Source organism: Tinamus guttatus, unplaced genomic scaffold (assembly GCF_059628265.1).
Source record: "Tinamus guttatus ecotype Peru unplaced genomic scaffold, ASM5962826v1 Tinamus_guttatus_pri_ptg000125l, whole genome shotgun sequence".
Lineage (NCBI taxonomy): Eukaryota > Metazoa > Chordata > Aves > Tinamiformes > Tinamidae > Tinamus > Tinamus guttatus.
The window spans coordinates 1177144-1199784 of NW_028288659.1; the positions used below are offsets into that span (position 1 = coordinate 1177144).

General features: G+C 38.4%; 1 protein-coding gene across 1 annotated transcript in view; it reads left to right on the forward strand.

The window, feature by feature from the left end:
- The first annotated feature begins 677 nt into the window (after window positions 1-677).
- Window positions 678-22641, forward strand: part of IPO8 (importin 8) — a 43116-nt gene continuing 21152 nt past the window's right edge. Inside the window, exons 1-12 of the mRNA XM_088521559.1 lie at window positions 678-1009; window positions 8974-9055; window positions 11037-11193; window positions 12601-12759; window positions 13689-13845; window positions 14878-14967; window positions 15751-15845; window positions 16293-16377; window positions 18904-19038; window positions 19807-19906; window positions 21483-21559; window positions 22484-22600. Coding sequence (XP_088377685.1) covers window positions 926-1009; window positions 8974-9055; window positions 11037-11193; window positions 12601-12759; window positions 13689-13845; window positions 14878-14967; window positions 15751-15845; window positions 16293-16377; window positions 18904-19038; window positions 19807-19906; window positions 21483-21559; window positions 22484-22600 — 1338 coding nt within the window. The 5' untranslated portion in view covers window positions 678-925. The remainder of the gene's footprint in view (window positions 1010-8973; window positions 9056-11036; window positions 11194-12600; window positions 12760-13688; window positions 13846-14877; window positions 14968-15750; window positions 15846-16292; window positions 16378-18903; window positions 19039-19806; window positions 19907-21482; window positions 21560-22483; window positions 22601-22641) is intronic.

The window sequence follows — 22641 nt, forward strand, 5'->3', positions numbered from 1 at the left end:
TGACTATTTCTTGCAGCATGTTCTAAGAGCTGCACTAAGGGAGAACAGAAAAGTGAAGTTTTTGGCATAACCAGTTTTCTGTGCCACTTCAAAATGTGAAGAAAACCCCAAGGGAGCGCACAGTCTGTGAATACTGGGTAGGTGCAATGCATTTTTACAGCGAGATTGTTGCTTGAACTTAGGCGAATCTACTTGTTGTGGAACAAAACCTTCTATCGGAAATAATTATAGCACTAAGGTGTTTTAACTCTTTTCTTGTAATTTAGGTGCTGAGGTTTTTCGGCTGCAGTAAGGATGTTTTCGGCAAACATCGTCCACCTTGTTCAAGCTCCAATCCGCAGAGGAAGTGGTAGGGAAAAATGAGGTGCGTGCTCACGGCTGTGAGGGATATTCTTCAGGACAGCTCAGGCTGCGGGAAGCACTGCTGCTCCAGGTTACTGCCTTCTTAACTGAGCAGCAACGAAACGCATTTTGAAATAACATCCTGCGAAGTTGTGTGCTTTAGCCACCCGTGTAGCACAGGTACACAGTGAGCAGGGAAAAAAAAAGACGGTTTCCTTTTGTTTTTAGCACAGTGTGGATACACTGACGGAGGGTAAAGGAGTGCAGAAACGCCTCCGCAGAGACCGCGTTTGCGGTTTATATATATATATATATATATATATATATTTTCCGTACGACAACATGGCGCCCTCCAGTCGCCGAGGGCGCTTGGCAGCCAAAAGGCGGCGCCGCGGCCGTAAAGCAGTGCCCGCTTCCCGATAGCCGGCTGTCGCAAACCGGTGAATGGCCGTGGAGCACGAGCGGGGGGGTGGGGAACGGGAGCCTGTGATTGTGGCACGGGGGGGCAGCGGCGGCTCCTCTTCCTCCTCCTCTGCCGCCGCCGCCTCCCGGCGAGGCAGGCGCGGGGCGGCAGCGGGGCGCGATGGATCCCAACAGGATCATCCAGGCGCTCAAGGGCACCATAGACCCCAAGCTGCGCATCGCAGCCGAGAACGAGCTCAACCAGGTGAGCGGCCGCCCGGCATCCGGGGCCGGCGCGCGGCGCCAGGCCCTGCCCCCACCCCGCTCCGCGCCGCGCCGGGGCCGCCCGGGCGGCAACGGGGCTGCCCGGCCCGGCCGCAGGGGCGGGCGGCGACCCCCCGCCCGCGCGCGCGTGGGGGGCGGGGAGGGAGCGGCCGTTGGAGCCGTTCGCTGCCCCGCGCAGCCGGGAGCGGCCGTTAAAGCCGTTAACTGCCCCGCGCCGCGCTGGCTGTCAGCGGCTCTGCGGGGCAGGTCCCAGAGCCGCGGGTCTGCTGTGTCAGATCGTGAGGTGCCGCCGAGATACGCGGGCTTTTTTTTTTTTTTTTCCATCTCCTTCCCTTTTTCCCGTCCTTCCTCCCCCCCCCCCCCTTTTTTTTTCCCTTTGGGTGACACATCACAAGGTCCCGCGGCTGGTACCGCAGTGTTAGCGCCCCATCAAGACAGTGGCCGCAGTCTCGAGAGTAACAAGTTCCCTTTCACAGCATCAATAATGCCTTAGCGCTGACAATTGCATGCAATGGGTGATAGACCATATTAGGGAGAAAAAAAAACCCAAACCAACCAAACAAGAAACCCACAAACAAACAAAAACTTTGATTTTTGGACTTTACTGATGTGTTAACAGATTGGTCTGGACTCGCTCTATTACTCAGGGACTGAGTTAGTGCTACTTCAGATTTGCTACCCTAGCTTAATTTTCAATTCACAGGCAACTTTAAGACTCCCTGTGAATTGCCTCTGGCTAATCCTTCCTTTAGCTTGGCTAAATGGATGGATTTAAGTGTTGGGCATTTAGAATGCCCTAGGGAATAACTGGATGAACGTGCAAACCTCTTTTTTTTTTTTTTTCTGTATTTGGCATAGTTACTTTTAAAAAGTCTCATTACAAAAAAAAAATCAGTATTTATTTTTAGCATTAGGAATTGAGGGGGGAATTAAAAATAAATTAATCTGTCAGCAGCCTGTTGCACAGGACCAAAGCTACAACAATAAACTGTCGCGTGTTTGGCAGGCTCAGAACAAAGCAGCAGCTGTCCAGATTGCTGGGTTGCACTCCTAATGTTGTCACTTTACCATCGCAAATAAATATCATAAAGCTCCAGAAAAGTTTGGAAGAGTTTTGAGATCACAATACCTACAATATTCTAAAGCCACATAGTGGATAATGCCATCCTTGTGGAAAATCCAGGGTTTAGGTTCAGGATTACAAGCATGTTTATTGAGAACAGCTTGAAATGGAGGTTTTTATTTAAAATAGTTGATGCATTTTTGGTTCTCTAATGATCATAAAAGATGTCTTGAAATTAAGACATAGCTATTGTTGTAGGTGCTTTCTGTTACTAGGGGGAGTGTGATATATCTGAGTGATAACAATGCATCAGTATGCAGTGTTGGATTTTATGCGGATTTGTGAGGAGTGGAACAAAACTTTTTGCGAGGAAGGTCGCTAATGCGGGCCCTTAGCATCTTGCAGTCTTCTAGTGTTTTTGAAGAAAAACTTCAAAGCAATGTGTCAGGCTTTTCCGTATCTCATGATAGCGTTGACATGTAGCTGTTCCTGCAGTTACTGGAATCCAGACGCTGTTCGAACTTTTACATTGTCCTAAACAAAACAAGTAAACAAACAAAAAATAAAAGGAAAAAAATCAGAGCTTGAAGGGGTAGTACAAGGCTTGTCCAAACAAACGGAGAGTCACCTTATTCTATTGAGTAGCTAAAGTGATGCTGCTTGTGGTACGTAGTGAAGAGTGTTGAGGTGAAGCTGTGTTTGTCCATATGCAGGGTGCACTTGCTTTCAGCTTTAAATCCAGTTTGTGCCTGGATCCCCCACACTGTAGAGAACCTCCTGGTACTCATCTCTGTGTAGACAGCTCATTGCTCGAACCAAAATAGAGAGTCCTTTAGTGTTGCTCTTGCACTAGTCTTGACTCCCTAATAAGGTTGCAGTGTTGAACTCCACTGAATGGAGTTAGAGTGAAAACATCCCTACCTCTAAAAGTCACCAGCATGTCTGAAAATAGCGGTTGTTCTATTCTGTATGTTTATGCACCAACTAAACTGATGAAGTTGCTGTTTATCCTCTGGGTTATCATCCCACTGCATTCAGAAATGGAGTGAAGATTCAATTTAAAAATTGCTCTTGTTCACCTGTGTTATTTTTACTGGAAGATTGTTTGTGAACTTTCTTTCTCCTTTAGTTAGAAATGATCGTCATTTTCCAAATTAAATTAATTTGTGGCCCATTCATGTCTATTTGTGCCAATTGTACCTCTTACCTAGAAGAGGTTTCTTTGGTCCTTGATGTCCACTCTAACATATTAGCTCAGTAAACTGGACCCAACCAGCCTGTATCTTCCTAGCTTCAATAAACTATGTGCCCTTTGCTGTAACATAAAATTGGATTTATAAAATCTAATTATATGATATCACAGCCCTGCTGTGCACGTGTTTCCCTTTGAATTAGTCATTATTGTGCAAATCTGGTCCTTTAATGGCCATAGCATTCTAGGTAGCCTCATGTTCAACGCCACTGATGCCTCATTTGATAAATGTGTTTTTAGCATGTATGTTCTTCATGTTGAAGGTCTATATATCTGTTATCTCCCAATATCTCTACATCCATTTTGCTGTGGATGTTCCTCACTAACAAACCTCTAGCTTTTACCTGGAATACCTATTAGCCCTCAGGTGTATGAGCTTGTACTTTGTCTTATTATTCCATTCCATTTCTCTTGCTCTAGCTCTAAAGATGACCCAGTTCTTGGCAGGATTTTTCAAATCTTTCCCTGCTAGTGGTGCCTGCAGCTTTTGTGTCATTAGACAACGTCACTTCTCTCAATGACCTAAACACAGGTGCAAGTATGGGATTGATCTGAAATATGAATCTTGATAAACTTCACTAGTACTTTCCTGTCAGATCAGTAATCTCTCTCACATGACCACTGTCATGTCCCTGTTAGCCTGTTGTTTTTCTAAATCTACGCATCTTTCCATCTCCCTTTCTTTCTTTTTTTTCCTGTTCTGTCCCAATATAGTTGGTCTGCAGTATAGGAACATATTGATCAATCACGCTGTACTTCCTCGATCATTCAATTATCATGTTAAAGAAAGATACCGGATTTTGATACACCTCCTTGCCTATAAAACCTTTGATATTTTTTCTAGGCTCAAACTCTTCTTTGGTCTGACTTATGGACTTAAGGTTTTTTTTTGTTGCTTAAAAGGCTTTTTTTTTTTTGTTAAATGCGGCTTCTGTGCATCAGTTCTTGGAATATAGTGGAAGGTTTTTGTCTAAGTATATGGACATACGAAGTCTTCTCTGACTAATTCCAGTTCAGATAGGATTACCGTTACAGTTTTTGTATGTTAATCTTCTCTTGCTCAGCCTGCTCTCATACATCTCTTTGGCCTGTGATGAAGGAGACAGTGTGAACACAATGGCAGAAATACAGATATTTGTGCTAACATTGAGAAGAAGTTGCTTTGACAGAAACTGATAGGCAGTGCTGGGAGAAAAGAAAATGTTATGAGATTGCCCAAACACAGAAGAATCCAGAATGAAATTAGACATCCTTCAACTTGTTCCACATCTTTGCTGAGCTGAGTATCGTAGTAGTCAGAGATCTTAAGGCCACTGTAGTAAAGTTAATAAATGTTTCATATTATCAAGAGGAAGGAATCTCAGATTCCCACTTGAGACAAATCTAATGAGGAGACTGACTTGCATTTTAGAAATTTGGTGAAAAGCAGAGTTTATCTGAGATTGGAGGAGTTTGGAAGCAGAACACGCGGAGGGAGGAAGCTCGATAAGTATCTTATGCATCTTTATCTTCATTGTGTGTGGAAATGCTGCGTGGTTCCCCCTGTTCCTCCCCGAAAAGAAAATGGTTTGTGTGTAGGCAAGGAAAGAAGGAAGTGTCTTCTGAAGTGCTAGCTTATTTTAACAACCTGTCTGTGGTTGCTAATGTTAAAAACAAGAGGGAATTCTATTAGCAGCTGCAAAAATATTCCCAAATTTAAAAAGGCTGAGTTTATAAGTAACATATTTTCAGCAAGCAGAAAATAAGGCTTCGTAAAACAGATAGCAGAACATTCAACTCAAATACATGAAAGCCTTAAAATAATCTTTTCAAGCAGTTAATTGGCTAGATATTCAGGTTACATTCTTTTCCCTGTGCATTTATCTTTATGAACAAAAATGCAGTGCTTTGATTTTTTCAGTTCAAGAGCTGAAAAGCCATTTTTTTTAAGTGCCATATTGGATTCAGAAGTTAAAAAGAAGATGTTCACTGCTGACAGAGAAAGATGGTCTTGACGTGGCTTGCAGAACTGGATAGAAGACTCCCTTTTTGTTGCTGTTACTCAGCAGAGGAAGAAGCACCCTCCTGTGCCATTCTGCGGTCAGCCCCAGTGGCTGCTATTGTGACAGTGGGAACATGACTGACAAATGTGGCTACTGAATATCTGCTAGCTTTAGGCTTTTGGTACTGCAATGGGCAAGATGCAAGAATAACAGTGAAATAAATTTAGTAGTATGTAATGAATGATATCTTGAGAGCCACATCGACATGTTGTCTTTGAAAAAGTATTTGCTGTAGTGGCAATTTGGCATCCATTTGAGGAGCCGTTTGATCCATTTTTTATCATTTTTCTTGCTTATCTCTCCTTGTGCCCTTTACACATAATAGTGTTCGTCTTGCTGTTTTTCAGTGACCCATCTGAGGCTTTCTTGGATGGCATCTGTTGTATGCGAGATCAAATAGAAGAGAAAATAGGCGCAAAAAGATGAGATCTGAAGAGTGCACCTGTGATGCTGAGGAGTAGAAGAGAAGCATGTTAGTCCAAAGGCAAAAGGACAAGCAGAATGCAGGGAGACATAGAGCCCCAGTGTGTATATCCTGAGGCAGTGAACACGATGGGACAGGACACCTGGGGACACAGGCATTTCCTCGGGCGTTGCTTTAACTATACCCAGTGTGCTTATCCATGTGCCTCTTCCAGCTTACCTGCTACTTTCAGACATTGCTGTGCCCCTTTCTCTTAGTTCCCATGGAAATTAAATGCTATTTTTTAAAATATAACTGCTTTCATCTGTGATTCATACAAGAGTATTTGGTATGTGCTTCACACAGCTTTAAAATAACTGCTGTTCTTTAAAAAATTGTTTTTTAGAGTTTATTTTTCACATCTTTTTTTTGTCTTTTCCTTCAAAACAAACATGCCCCCACTGATCAGAACATTCGTAGAAAGTTTTACCAAATGGTTAAAATCTAAAGGCGAGACAAATGGCCTTGTTCAGCAGCTCATGCAAAGCAGGGTGCTGCTGGATAAACTGGGTGCTGCTGGCGTTGGGCTGAAGATCTTTTTCAGCCATGTGGTGCCTCACTGTGGCTCCTGTGAACAGCTCTTGGAAATGGCAGCTTTCTGCCTTATCCTCGTGGGACCAGTGATGCTCCTGTTCTCATTTGTAAATGCTATGTATGTCGTCATGTGCAGCTATAGAAATGCAAATAACTGCCTTGGTCCAGCTCTGAGATCTCTTTATTGTCTTTCCTACTTACACGATGCCCAACTGAAAGTTGTTCTGCACCTGCTTATAGGGTACCTACAGCTGTAGCTGCTGCTGCGCAGGTGCCTGTTAAACGGTTTCGAGCAAGGGAGGGGAAGGATAAATCCCAAGTTGACAATTAGCAAGACAACTAACTCAGTGAGAATGTGCTGCTATGGGAAAAATGTTGCTGCACGCAGCTTTTTGAAAAGTCCTCTGTTCTGAAAATTGCAAGCAGTGGGGAGTTTTCCTGCCTGGGTTGGTGCTGCAGAAGTGAGCGTTGTGCTACCCCAGCTTCACAAATATGAGAGCATCAGGTGTCCTGATTCTGAAAAGGGCACACAAACTCTGATCTTGGCAATTTTTGTGTTCCTAATAATAGTATTTTGTGAAATTGTGAGCTATAGGATGGATGAGGAAACTAGGGCATTGTTAAAAATCGTAATGTAAAAGTAAAGATAGGGATAGAAGGGATAGAAGGATTTGGTGGGAACTCAATAGCATGCTCATGCAGTCTTGCTTGGGATGCTGGTGTTTCAGATCCATTCTGTTCCGCAGCCCTCCTCTGAGATGCTGCTCATCTTCTGTGTGATGTGTCTTTTGTCACAGCAGGCCCCTGCTGAGATGATGCACTGTGCAGGCCAAATAACCATATGTGTGTATATCCTGGAAAGAATTCAGGGCTAGCAGTCCTGTGCCAGCACAAGTGGTAGCAATAAAGCACCCTGGAGTAGCTGTGGCTTTAATGTAGATTCAGTAAAAGGTGTTTGCATAGAGAAAGAGGAATAATTTGCACTGCTGGCACTGTGTTCACTGTGAATGCGATACTGGTAGGTTTATTGCAGAAGAAAGAAAAAAAAGTTGCATTCATAATTAATGCAATTACAGCAGTAAAAGCTGTGTGCAGATTGGGTCTAAGAACAGCATGTTGACATCATTTTGAAGAAAAGGGACAGCACTTTCCTTAAATCTCTGGAAGCTGCATGGAGTGGTAGTGCCTGCTAGGGTGCATCTCAGAGCCTTGGGCTCAAACGTGCCAAGACTGTAGAGATTTTGCCCCGTAAAGATTGAGGGTGAGTCTTCGGACTCCAGTATACTCGATTAAAACGTGGTCTTTGCAATCCAGTATGCTTCAACCATTTGATTTTGAAGCTGGTATTTCAGTGCCTCAATAGATAAATGGAGATTTTGTGCTTTCAGTTAAAAGTTTTGTTTTATTTTAGCAGTGAGACCAACTCATTTTTAATGAGAAGGGAATTGCAGGAGAGGGTGCTTTTGATCTGCCACTCCTGCTTCATGAAAGCTATGTGATATTACTTCCCTATGAAAATGCTAGATCAAGGAATTGGGCATGCAAAGAGAAGAACATATTTCTATTTCACAGCTTTTGGATGACATTAAGAAGGGTTATAGCATTCTGTCAGTTGCAGCTCTGGAAATAACTGAAGAGCTGCCAGACATAATCTGATTGAAAAGAAATACTGTAAAAGGTGAAATAAAGAAAGTTTCTGTCATCTAGCCCCCAAGAAACATCTGTCTTCGAACATCAAGCTCATGGATCTAAATGATGAAAGGTCTGACCTGGTAGTAACTACTGATGTTGCCAAGGCTTAGCAGTAACTGCACCGTGCTGAATCATCAATTCTTCACATTGGAGGATCCCTGTTGAATGACAGCAGTGCAAGACTATGAGATTTTCACATCTTTCAAACCTGGCTACTTCGCTCAGAAGTTTGTTGAGCGGGGCTTGCTCTTTGAAATTCTTCACTTGTGCAGTTGATGAGGTGTTTGAACAGTTCCCAGGGAAGTTGTGGGTTTTGAAAAGTTAGCTGTCCACACTTGGTTTTAATTAAAAATGTTTATTCCACTATATTTCTGCCCCCACCTCCTGCCTTTTTTTTCTTTTATTACCATGCAGTATACATCTAGTTAATTGACAAATAGCTGAATAGCACATGGTTTATGTAGATCCTACTTAGAATAATTTTCAAGTATTTATATTAAAACACAACCCATTTCACAAAGGAGTATTGTATATTGATGTAATGAGTCAACATCCATTTGATTTACTTAGGCTAAGTTAAATAATTCAGAGACAAATATGTAGTGCTCCCCATTATGCATAGTCAGAATTATTTAAATGTTTACTACGGTTAATCTCTATCGGAGTGCTTTGTCATGTTACTGCTTCCACCTATATGCCATTATATGCTCTACTTTTGCATGTAGTTATTTGGAATGCTGCTGATTTGGGAAATCCAAGCGCCAAAACCTTCCTTTCATACTTCATGAGGAAAGTCAAAAAAACAGTGTGCAAAATTCTTAGTTTGTGTTTCTTATTCAGCTGTTGCTAATACAGTCTTCTTTAAATACAGTGATTTGCTCTGTTTTGTGTATTTCAGTCCTACAAAATTATCAATTTTGCTCCAAGTCTACTGCAAATCATAGTATCGGATCAAGTTGAATTTCCAGTACGTCAAGCAGGTGAGCTAAAATTCTTGTTTCATTTTATGTTAATGTAACGTAAGTCTCTTGCTCTTACAACAGAGTATTTAATTGCTTTGATGTAAGCAACCTCATATTTGCTCTGACCATGGAAATTTAAAGATTTGGCAGGGCAACTTCTCTACATATTTTTTTCCTATATTATAAGGGTAAGTTATAAAAGGTATTTCCCTTTCTTCTCAGAACAGTGACAAAACAAATAGAAGATTTTTTTTTAAGTAGTTCTTGTTCGAATAAGTTTCTCTCTTTGAATCCTTTTTTTTTTTTCTCTAGGAAAAAGAAAGTTTAAAAAAAATGAAAACAAAGTTTTCAAGGGCACCCAAGTATGCTTCATGTTTCTGATGTCCGCTCACAAAAGTAGATATGAAGGAAGGCCACATCAAAAGTAATCATAAACTTATAGTCTGAGCACCTCTAGAAAGACTAACTGCATGTGTGATGTAGTTAACCTGAAGGCATACATGAGTGAAGGATCAGACTCAAAATTCTCATAATCTATTTTAACTATTTCTACACATTTTTTATGGACACAGAAAATATTCAGCTTTTGGAAGAAGATGAGCAGTGCTTCATTCACAGCTGTTCCTATGCTATGGAAAACCATTTCCCATAGAAGCTCTGTTTTGTGTGCACAGATCCTACTAATCCCCTGCGTATGTTGAGGCATGCTGACATAGGCTGTTTGTCATGCTGGCGTGTACGTTATCAAAGGGAATCCAACTTTGAATGGTGGTGTTAAAACATGCCAGGGTCAAGTTGGATGCTTAATCCAGAATCCACAAGGCCATTTTCATAAAATAGTAAAAATGAAATGATGAAGTAATAAAGAAAAATCTCCTTTTAGTATCATTCATTTTAAAAAAACAAGGAAGAGGATAGAACATAATTCAGTATTTTTACACAATGGGGATGTAAAATAAAAAAACACATTTAAATTTCTAATTCAATAGATTTCACCGGGATTTTGTAAAAAGCCCAGAATCTGTATACCATCATGATCTGTGGACTCAGTAAATTAAAATCCTGGGCTAGTCTTCCTGGACTTGGCTTTTGTCTGAATATTCTGGCATGTCGTAGAAAAATAACATTTTTCCTCTTTCGACTGTAGATTATTTTACAAACAAACCATATGTTTTCATACTCTGTAATTTTTCATAACCAAGAAAAATGATTGTATCCAAGGTTATCTTATTTATATTTAAGTCCCTAGTCAGTAATCAACCAGAAGAGGAAAGGAATAACATTTTTTATGAACGTTCCTTTAATATCTTACACCATGTTTCCAATGTTTGCTGAAAAACATCTACAGGCATTTTAGTATTTTGAGGCATAAATGCTACTTGCTTTCAGTTGAAGATTAACTTTATTTTTTCATGGTGTTGCATGTGAGATAGTCAGGAACAATTCTAAAGGATTATGGGAAATCCTAATATTGAGATAAAGCTTAGGGAATTTACAACAAACATTTCTGTCTGAATAGAAGGTAGGCTCTGTGCCAGTTTCATACTGGGCATTTCCCCAAGCCAAATGTCCTATCTGTGTGTGCTATGATTTGTTTAAATGAGCCTTGCACAACTTTACTTAGTAAGCCTGAGTAGTTGTTGTGAGGGTGAGTAAAAATGCAGATAAGTAGATTTTTGTTTGCTTGTCTAGAATGGTAAAATATTATGTCCATATGCAAGACTACTGTAATGAAGAATATACTCTAGTAGAAGTTGACAGAAGTACTGCCTTATTCTATTTAACATGAGGCACTTAAGTCTGATGACTGTAATGGTGAAAAATTACAGACATCAGACTTAATTGTGCTAGTGCTTATAATTGTTAACTTATAGTGGTTTCCAGTCATCTTTTCTTTTCATTTTTCTACTTTCAGTTGTACTACATGTTAAGCACAGAGTATTGTGGAGATTTTGTAGAATTAAATTGAAATTATTATTTCCATGATGCTTATACTTAGCTGCCATTTACCTAAAGAACATGGTGACACAGTACTGGCCAGACCGTGAACCACCTCCTGGAGAAGCAGTATTTCCATTCAACATTCATGAAAATGATCGCCAGCAGATTCGTGATAACATTGTAGAAGGAATAATTCGTTCTCCTGACCTTGTGAGGTATGTTGTGTTATACAGAAATATGACTAAAGGTCAGGACTTCAGACCTACTGATCTAGAAATACTTGGTGTGAGAATCTTAGTTTCTTGAGAGATAAAGCGTGTACTGGTTTTTGAAATATAATAATAATTATAGTAATAATCGTTTTTAAAATATTCATATGCAATTATTTTTCAGAAATACATTATCCCGACTAAGAGCACTGATGTGTTTTATCATTTTATGGGCAGATTAAATGAGCTTCTAAAACTTTCTCTAGTGATTTCCTGTCTATTTCGTTGATTGACAGCAGATAGAGGACTATCTGTAATGCAGAATTTATCCATTTGGAGAAATACTGTCTAAGATCTGTTTTTGTTTTTTCCCTAGTAATACTCTTCTCAGTTTACAGATGTATTCCCAGTTTTTTTAAATACACTTAGCATTCATGTTTTTAAGATGTTAGAAAAATGAAGAAATGCTGCTCTCCTTTTATTGGGGGAATAGTTAAGATTTACAGACTGGAGGTCTTCATGAATAGATTGCAGGCACCTGTCATGAATGCATGGAATATAGATGGTTCCGTATTGGGACAAGAATGAACTAAAACATCTTTTCCAGTTTGGCTTTTCTTACACTTTCTAACTTTGATGGTTAGAATCCCAAATAAAAGACGTTGCTCTGTGCCAAAATTGTGCTACGATATAAGAAAACTTGTGTCATTTTGGTCACAATGTAGCAAAGGCATGTTGTTTCCCATACCATCGTATCATAATTGCAAATATTCAAGTTCATTCAAAAGAACCCACAATGATAGAGGTTTGAGAAGTTTTTGTCAAGTTAGTCCAGACATCTTTTCACAGCCTTATACTCAAAATGTCATGACATTCCAGGGACAATCTATATCTGAAAGGATTGTTAAAAACTCTGTGAAAATCACCCTAAATGAAATAGAGATTTGTAAACACTGTGTAATAGCCTGTAGATTTACCACATGGGTAAAAATGTCCAAGAAACTTTATTATAACTAGTATCATGCCGTGATACTGATATTTTACTGTCTCTTTGTGAGAATAGAGGGGGGAAAGACATCAAATCAGCAAGAAACATAATCTCCAAAGGCTTTGTTTTATAAGCAAGTTTTTTTTAAGTACTGCCTGGTAGGTGTGGAGATTAAAGAAAAGAGAAAAAGTAGCTAAAATGATTTGAAATTCGTTTCTTCCTTAAAGGTAAATCCTCTGGGACTTTTTTCCCCCATGCTTTTTCTCTACCATTTCCCAGAAGGCTTTCAGTGCTGTCAAAATGTGTGATACTTGTGATCTAATGTGTATTTTATCCATTAAACCAGTATTTGGTATCAGTTAAACAATAGAATTGGAATCTTATTTACTTTACAATGTCTTTTTTTTGTTTCCCTCTTGCCCAAGAGCCCAGCTGACCATGTGCCTCCGAGCTATCATCAAGCACGACTTTCCTGGCCACTGGACGGCTGTGGTAGACAAGATAGGCTACTACTTGCAATCTCAGAACAGTGCAAGTTGGCTAGGGAGCCTCCTGTGCCTCTATCAGCTCGTGAAAACTTATGAGTAAGTTGCTGTGTATCTGTGTACTATCAGTCAGCACTTTGGGTTTTGGCTGATTCCTGCAAATGAAGTTCTTAAGAGCACCATCAGTTCTGCAAGGAATTCAGGTGGAGAATGGGAATAATTCACTGTCGCATGCTTCCTTTCCTACAAATAAATTAAGGCTATTCATCTTCTTTATATCATCTGGGAAAGCAAAGAGTCCAGTAAGAATTTATGTAAGATTACTGACATTTTTTTTGAGGTTTGAATTTTGTAATACCTGTGAAAGATTTATTTAATTTTATAACTTATTTTGTTCGAGGGTCCTCCAAATGCTGGATGTATCAGTGCCGATTACTTTTTACTTTCATGTCATGAATGTAGTACTGACTTCATCACATAGTCCTATTTCATTCTGTTATCTATACCATTTTCCTCATGGTCTACATCTGCTAAGCATACATTAACAGAAGTTTATGAGCCCACTCACTCATTTTTTTAAAGTTATCTGTGTTAAAAACATATGTAAAAACTGTATAAAAGAAGTGTAAGTGGACAAAGGGAGAATCTTGATAAAACAAAGTAGTTGTCTTTCCCTTTCAAAAGATGTTCACTCCTACTTGCTCATCCTCCAGTATGGATGTGGCACTGATACAAATGACAAGTCCCTGCTACTATGAACTTACATTCCAGTAGCAAAGAACATTAACCCTTCTTTCTAGTAGATGCAGTTATATGAGGTAATTTTTGTTGTTTTTAATTTCTCTATTATAGGCTACAGAATTTACACAAATTGCGTGAACTGTGAGATGGGAGTTGGAGGAGGGGAGAGTGATTGAGTGAGTGTTGGATATTGATTTTTTAGGGTATAGTAATTAAATTGTTGGTGGGGAGTAGGCTCTAGAACTTCCACTGTGTAAACCTTGACCGGTATTTTTGTTGTCTTTCAGATACAAGAAAGCAGAGGAACGAGATCCTCTCATAGCAGCAATGCAGATATTTTTGCCTCGGATTCAGCAGCAGATGATACAGCTTCTGCCTGATAACTCCCATTACTCTGTACTGCTTCAGAAACAAATCTTAAAAATCTTCTATGCTCTTGTTCAGGTTGGCATCTGTGTACATGGAAACCAAAATTTTACTTTGCTGGGAACAGCAGTCCCCTTCAGTGTCCACGTGGTTGTGTTTGAATAAGAATACCAGCGCTGATGGGGAAAAAAATGCACTGAATACCTTCTATAAAAAGATGACCTTTATAGATTTTCTGGGCTAAAACTGGTCATGTGATCCTCCAGAATAAATTTTTAAAGAACCTAGGTATTTATGCACATTCTGCCTGTGAACTTGCTGGAGGGTTGTTCCTATTTTTTTAAAGCTGGCAGTCACTTATAATCTGATAGAAAATATATGAGTACCTAGTTTGCACTGTTTAGCCTTTGAAAGTGGCAATACTGCATATTAAAGTATAGTTGACAAGTAGGGCTGCTCTTCAGTAGGTGGCATTTCTCTTCCAAAAATTTGGTATAGAAAATATTTATTGAGTCACCTTCTACAGAGATGAGTTTGGTGAAGGTGATACTCTTAGTGAATAAGAAGTAGAATAAATCATATGTATAAGGAGCAGCCAGAAAGATCTGACTGAGGATTAGAAAGCTAAAATAATTTGTTTTCATATAGGGGAAGGATTAAAGGAAACCAAAGGTTGTATTTTATTTTCTAAACATTTGGCTGCATATTGTTGTGTTGCTTTGGATTTTGTAGAGAAATAAAATTTATTAGCTAGTCATGCAAAGTAAAGTCCATTTAGTAGAATGTTGCTGGTTTCCCGAAGCCATGTGACACTGCTGAGGTCCGTAAAAGTGAGCTAGACTATTAAGAATAAGGGGAAGAAACAAAAAGAATTTGTAGATTCTCAGGCCCCAGGACTCCCAGAAATAGTGTCTGCTCCGAAATTCCTGTCAGTTTTGCTAAGGAAGATACAATTAGAGCAGTATTGAAATCAATCATTGAAAACATAATTAACTGAAACATAATTGAAAACCTAGTGTTCCTAGGGATGTAATTACATTAAAAACATCTATAGAGGCATCAGAGAGAAAAAAAGGTATTTCATGACTGTGTTTTCTTTTCTTATTTCAGTATGCATTGCCACTCCAGTTGGTGAATAACCAGACTATGACTCAGTGGATGGAGATCTTCCGTACTGTCATTGATAGAAATGTGCCTCCTGTAAGATTTGTTTCCCTAAAGACTTTTAATACTTGGGTTCTGGGATAGGAAGACCAGTCAGCGTGAAGATTTTTTAAGTGTTCTTTTTTAAGATGCCATCTCTCTAGATTCTTAAAATTAGGAGTTTCAGACTCTTAGTGCTGTTTCTGATGCAAATGCAGGAATATCATGCAGACTTGTCATGGTTTCAATACCTTAGGCAGTGATAATCCTAGATATTTTAGAAGTTTCCGAGTATTTTAATCATCTTCTCTCAAAAAGAGAAGAAAAAGCTCATCACAAACATCATTTATCTCTGTCTTTTTCTCCACCCCTTCTCTACTTTTTTGAAGAACAACAAAAAAAAAGTAATTCAGTTTTTCTGTATAGCATTACCTATTATTTGGATTTTAGTTTTAGAAGTATATTTCACACCATTTTAATTTTTTTTTGTGTTAATATATGTTATAGGTATGTAACTTTGGGGGAATAGTATTATGCTTGATTTTTAAGCAAAAGTGGAAGCTACTATATGTTATTTAAGTATATGTGAGAGTTTTAGTTTTTTCAAGGTCCATCATTTTGAAAATCAAAAATACAGACATTGTATGGGTATTGCACGTACAGAGTTCTATTGTCCAAATAAGAAATTAAAAAATCCTGAAAGTTGTACAATTGTTAATAGAACCAAAGCTTTACTCAATGCTATGAATTTGTATTGGTTTCCACACACGTAAGGAATATTTGAAACATTTCTGTCAAGCATGCACACAATTAATTAAAAACAAATGTATTTGTTTATAGGAGACTTTGCAAATTGATGAAGATGACAGGCCAGAGCTGGTATGGTGGAAATGCAAAAAGTGGGCATTGCATATTGTAGCTCGTCTTTTTGAACGGTATGAGCTAATGAACAGATTAAAAATTATCTTGGGATTGCAAATCTTTAATGTACTTTGAATGCAGTTAGAGCTAAGTTTATTTAAGAGCTCATCATCACCAAAAAAAAGTAGTCCTGCTGCTTTTCTCTGCCTCACACTGATCCCAGCCACTGGTACGAGAAATTACTTTAAAGGTTTGGCTCTCTAAGCTGGCAGTGATCTAGCTTTGCAAGAAAAGTACAGGGTTTGTTGTTGTTGTTTCCTATAACCCCCTACAAATGCTCATATTATCAAGTCCAAAGGCATAGAAAGATTTGAAAAGTAATCCCAAAAGGATATTTGTGAAAAAAGATTTCTTGGGGATGGGAGACTGCTCAGTGTCCTCTGTGTATTGGAAAGTGCTGTATTTTCTTGACATGCAAGACTTCTCACAGTGTAAATATCTGTATTCTCTTCTTTTTAAAGGTATGGAAGTCCTGGAAATGTAACTAAAGAATATTTTGAATTCTCTGAGTTTTTCTTAAAAACATATGCTGTTGGAATACAACAGGTAAGAACAAATAATTTGTTTCTGAATTTGCTATTTTTTCTGAATAAACTTATTTTTCAATAGGGCACTCATCTATATCCTGACTCTAAGTGCAGTCAGGAAACAAAACTGGACAGTTGGGCAAATTTTCACTGTGATCATTGAGAAGTTCTTTAGAACTCTTTAGTGCTATCCTCAACTGAGATATAACAACACAAATTTTCCATGATTCAAAAAAACTATGCAGTAAATTCTCATAAAATGTTGAGTGCTTAGAAAGCAGTTCTTCATATGGTGTCTATACGTCTTGTAAGTACTTAGGCTGCAAGCAGCCTAGGAACACTGGATTCTGGCCTGACTGTTTTATTTCTGGAAGATAGAAGCAGATTAGAAGGTGTTTTGAGCACAACAACAGAAGTTAATACAAGCCTAGAAAGCAAGTTTTGTGAAAATAGAGCATAAATTCACAGTTTGCAAGAAAAATTATTTCTGTTGGGAAATGCTCGTTTGTGATAAACATTGTATTGTGGAGACAATTCAGTTTTGATAAGATTGCATCGGAGAGAGGCAGTTCCTTTCAGAATTTTCTGTGTTTTTCTGCCAGCTCAGCTCCCAGCCCCCTGGAACCGGGGCTTCCAGACTTCCAGCATCTCCCTGACTTGGTGGAATGGCTATAGGAATTGGGTGCTGGAAACCCTGAAAGTGTCGGCTCCCAAGCTCAGACATTTGTGGCACAGCTCCTCCTGTTTCTCATTCAGCCAGCTATAACCTGGATGCCTGGGAGCGCTAGTTCCCAGGTTTTTGGCTCAAGAGGTGCTCTTGGGCATCCGGACTCTTTTGGGTTACAAGTAACATGTTTACGTAACAGGCTCCTAAGAGGCTGGGAGAAGGCAGTAATCTTTTCTGCTTGTGATTCTGGGCTCTTGATTTTCTTTGGTCTGCAAACTCCAACAAACCCCTGGGAATGCTGGTTTTTGAGTGACAGCTCTCTGGATAATTTATATTTTCAGGGTATGTGGCTCCTCAGCGCTCTTCCAGATGAAATGTCCCTGACATGGCATCTGCAACCTTCTTACAAGTTTATATTTCCAGTGTCTTCTGTGAAGGATTCCAAACTGTTGTAACCTGAAGGCAGAATTGAACTATTCAGAATACCAAGATGATATGAAAATTACTTTTCTACATCCATTTTGACAAAAAAAAGAGCAGTTTATCCATCAGTGTACATCATTCTGTGGATATTTGTAAATGATAGGAGCTAAAGAAGGAAGGAAATGATTGTGGTAAGACTATAAGTATGAAATAAGCAGAAAGGGGAAACAGTTTATTTTTTTTCCTAAGATCTTTGCAGTGGTTAACTCCTGAGTGGTGAAATAGATTCCCATGGGCAATACTAATTTGAAATACTTAAAATTTACCTCTGCTAGAGGGTTAGGAAACATAGCAAAGGAGTAGTTAAGCTTTCAAGACAAATGGAGTGGGTGATGTGCCCATTTCTTCCCTTTCTGCCTCTTAAATGCTGATTCATTACACTTCTCTGCAGAGCTACAGTGCTGCTGAGTATCATTAGGAAGGCTTCTTTACTTATTTATCACTTGCTGAGTGCTGACCTTGTGCTAGAGTCTGTAGCAGGTACAGACAATCCCTGTGCAGGGAACGTATGGTATAAGAGACCAAGAGAAGATGCAGGATGCCAGGGAAGGTGTGATGTTCAAAGGAAGGTTTATATTAAGAGTGCTGGGGAGAATTTTCAAGCAGAATTGTCCTTCTGAAAATAGGTTACTTTGGAATATTTTGATATACATTATTCTTTATTGTTATTCATGTACTTGCCAATACTCTGTTTTTATTAACACACATATAATTTATTATATGCAGATTAATGACTTTGCACTATGGTATTTTTTACTGTAGCAAACCTTTATAATAAAGAAGCCTTGTGTAATAGGATTTGTGGTAGCATGCTAGCTAATACTATCTGATTATTACAAAAATAGCTGGGTTTAGGGTTTGGCATCTCTTCTGATTAACAGATTTAGGTGCTAACCTAGTTTCCCTTTTAGCTTCATCCTTCTATTTTTATCTCAGTTCTTCCACAGTCATTCATCTTCTTTAGAGGCCTATGCTTTACAAATGAATAAAGACACCATTAATGATTTAGAAGCCAGACTATAGGCATGCCAACTTAGAGATTTTCTGCCTATACCTCTTCCTTACCTATTCCTATTTTTGCCGAAGCATATGTAAGCCAAGTCTGTGAATGTTTAAGTGCATCTTCGTTTGCAATAGCAAGTGATCACACTGTCGGATTATTTAGAGTAGCAAAGGTGAAGACATAGTTAAATGCTTGCAGTACCAGATTCTTAAAGTTTAAAATGATCTCTAACATTTGGATCACAGGTATTGCAGTGGTTGCTAACACTGAACTTTTGCTGTAAAACTAATGCATCTGTTCTTGCATATTCACAGAGCAGGTCTACTGCATCTGGATGCATAAGACATAATTTGTGATTTTCCTCTAAAAATATAAATTTCTTATTTATTTAGGTTCTCTTAAAAATCTTAGACCAATACAGACAAAAAGACTATGTTGCTCCACGTGTCCTTCAACAAACATTAAATTATCTGAACCAAGGGGTCATTCATTCCGTAACATGGAAGCAGATGAAGCCACACATACAGGTCAGTGCATAAGACCCTATTGTAAACACTGCATGTCAACAGGATGCATAAAAACAAGCAAGCAAACAAAAAGGGATTTTGATATGTTAAAGACAGTTTCATGAATCTCTCATGCAGGAATCAATCTGGGGAAAAATAACATTTCCAAATTACACTGTGGTTAGTTTTTACTATCATTTATTACAAATATTGTTAACTGAAATAAAGATTCTCTTCTAGTTGTTTTTAATGAAATCTGCAACAAAATCATAACGATTGGCTTGCTTTATTTATTGTTAGTGTTTAGAAATTCATGCTTGATTGTAGTGCAAGAGAGTGACCAAAGAAATATGAAATGTAAGGAAATGAAACCCTATTTTAAGCACTTGTTTTGTAATTAGTATGTACAAGAACAAGTAAAAAGTGATTTTTATACTTTTTGTCATGTTGTAAACTCCCTTGTCCCATGAATACTAACGGGAACAACTTTGAAACCCTTTCATATGTAGACATTGTGTTCTGCTGTTTTCTGGTGTGTTCTGCTGATTGTGAACTATGTCCTGAGGTGTATTTTATGGGTGGCACTGAATTGTACTAAAGTCAGTTTACATTCTTCCTGCTGCCTTGGTCTGCTGCAAAAGTAAGGCATGTGTATTAAAATATTATCTGTGTTAGCCAAAATAAAAGAGCACTATTCAAAAACAAGTTCGGGGAGGGAAAAAGTGCAGGGAAGCTGTACTGGAATTTGATTTTTTTGTGCTGACATGTATTTAACTTCTCTAATACTAGACTATAACAGAAGATGTCATATTCTCCCTGATGTGCTACAAAGATGAGGATGAAGAACTCTGGCAAGAGGATCCGTATGAATATATCCGCATGAAATTTGGTACATGTTTGCACTTACCACTCGGTTTCTGCTGTCACTGTAACTGTGGTCCCAGTCATGGGATGCCTGCATTTGCCACTGCAATTTCTCTATCCTCACCAGTGTTCATGAACAATGGGAGGAGAAAACATGTTTCTTAAATCTCACTCATTAATATTTAAGAGAAGGCAGACTGAGGGAGCTTTGCCTGTTTGGCCAGTGCTCTTAAGAAGGGTGATCTTCTGACAGTATCTTTTCCACAGCACGTGTTCAGTCCCAAAAGCAGCCCAAGGGACACGCCAACTAACTTGGCAATATCAGTTTTGCAGTGTGGAGTTGTTAACTTGCCACAGATGTGCCAGCTGTCCACAAGCTCCTGCAGCATTCTCTTTGACCAGAAGAGGCCCGACTTGCTCTTTCACTATTGAAAAATGCTTTGTTTTCAGTATATTTTGCCCCCCAAATTGGGAATACCTCATTGGACTGTATTGTGAATTACTCATACTACAGGTTTGCTGTCATTGAAAAGAGAAGGTACTTGAAAATACAGCTAATTGAACTGGAAGATTGCAGTAAGTCAAGCAGCACAGAGACATGTAGTATTTGGGAATTTTTAGTTAGTTGATTTTTGACTAGTATATGTAAAAACAGAATTTAGGCATTCATTGAATAATCTTAAAAGCTTAGAGAGCTATTATAGAAAAATAATGAATCACAAGATAGTGTTCATCTCTGAGATGTAAACAGATAGCTGATTTTCAGTATCTGAATTTAGTTCTTTCTATGCAAACAGTTCTATTTCTATGTAAACCTGAGACAAATACAGAGTTAAATTGGTAAAAAAAGATAAAAAACATAAAAGCACATTTGATTGAAGTTCAGTATTTTTGTGTCTAGAGCAAGAATTTCAGTATAATAGTTTTCTTCTTTTTTCAATTCATTTTATCTTCAAAATCTTAGGAGAAGATATTCTGTAATTTCAGCCACATTTGGAGATTATCTTTGCCTTTTTCATTTAATTCAATTTGTGTAGAGATGTTTGGGCTAGAATATGTTTGGCAGCACAGATTATTATTTTTCAAGGTCCAAATTATAGTTCAGTATGATGAAAGGAGTTTACTTGTAAGAAAAGAGATGTAAAAAGCTTCAACTTTCAGCAAATTTAAGATTCTCCCAGATCAGAATATTTTTTTACATATGAAGAGTTTCCCATAAGATTGTAATAAAATCAAGCCTGATATACAGATGGCACTGGAATGCAGTGTTATTCTTCCTATAATGGTTTTAATAAAAAAAAAAAACTTTTTTCCTCCCTTAAATACATAACTCTCAAAAGAACTAAAGAATAAATAAAAATATAAAAATGATAAGTGGTCAGTAGGTTAGGAAGGCAAGAAGTAAATGCTTCATGCAGGTGATCTAAACTTAAATCCAAACTCTAACCATGAAGCGAAAACATCCATAAAAGGTTTTGAAGACATACAGTGACCTGATTTTCTGATGTCCCAGAAAACTCAAAAGTGTTTATCAGAATTTTTCTGCTCTCTGTTATGTTATATTCAGTGAGGAGACTTTTTCTGTTGTTATTATTTGTTAGATGTATTTGAAGATTATGCATCCACTACAACAGCAGCACAGAATCTCCTTTATACTGCAGCAAAGAAGAGAAAAGAGGTATGGAACCAATCCTTCCTAACGGTTTCAAGTTTCCTTAAATGTTGTCTTTCCTTAAGTTTGAAGATGCTGTAGAAAGGCATTTGTGAAAGAATTATCTGTTAGTAGGTAGTCAGATGCCTTCTTGACTGAGTGCTAACAATTTTGCCAGAATTAAAATGTAAACAAGCAAACAAATAAAAGGATTCCTCTTGCACCGGAGCAGTTGACCTGCCAGATACAAACTGAGCTGGAACAGATGTAGTGATGGTTTCCCAGGTTTACAAACAGCCTCCCTGTCATGGCTCTTCCCAACTTCCCTAACTGGAACAGGGGGAAAAGTGAACCTAATCCTTGCTATTTAAATGCTATTTGTGCTGACAGCAATGAAATTAGCAAGAACGAAACCAATTTCATACAGCTGCTCTGTGGACGAGGACATAACTATTCTGTATTTCTTTCAATACTTACAATGATATGTGCAAAGGGAAGTCAGCCTAGCCCTGAAACATGTGTGTCAGTTTGCTAAAGCTGCTAACTTTTTTCTGCATGCCATTTTGATACACAGCAAGCACAGAGCTCTGATTCTTGATGAGTTTTCAGAGAAGAGCCTAGTCTTTATGTCGAGTGGAATAGCCTTTGAGCTTTCTACTTCTCCGTTGTTAAAACAGTCCTTGCCTTTTGATCTCCCTGTCATAATTTCTACAGAGATACACGAATACTGGATACTGAAAAAGCAGCTTCTAAAAAGCTTGAAAAAAAAACTTTTAAATTTTAACTGTGGAAGGGTGCTACACATATTACCTCACAGTTACTTGGACCAGTTAAAATTTCTACTTATGAAAATCATATGAATCTTTTTAACTAAAACTATGTTATTGAAATAATTTGGTTTAGATTCCTCATTGACAAAAGGAAATCTTGTGTTTTCTATCTCGTATTTAGGTATTACCAAAAATGATGGCATATTGCTACCAGATTCTGACAGAGCCAAACATTGATCCAAGAAGAAAGGATGGAGCTTTGCATGTTATAGGATCCCTAGCTGATATTTTACTGAAGGTAAGTGGATAAGGAAGTGAAATAGGTTTATTTTGTAAGTC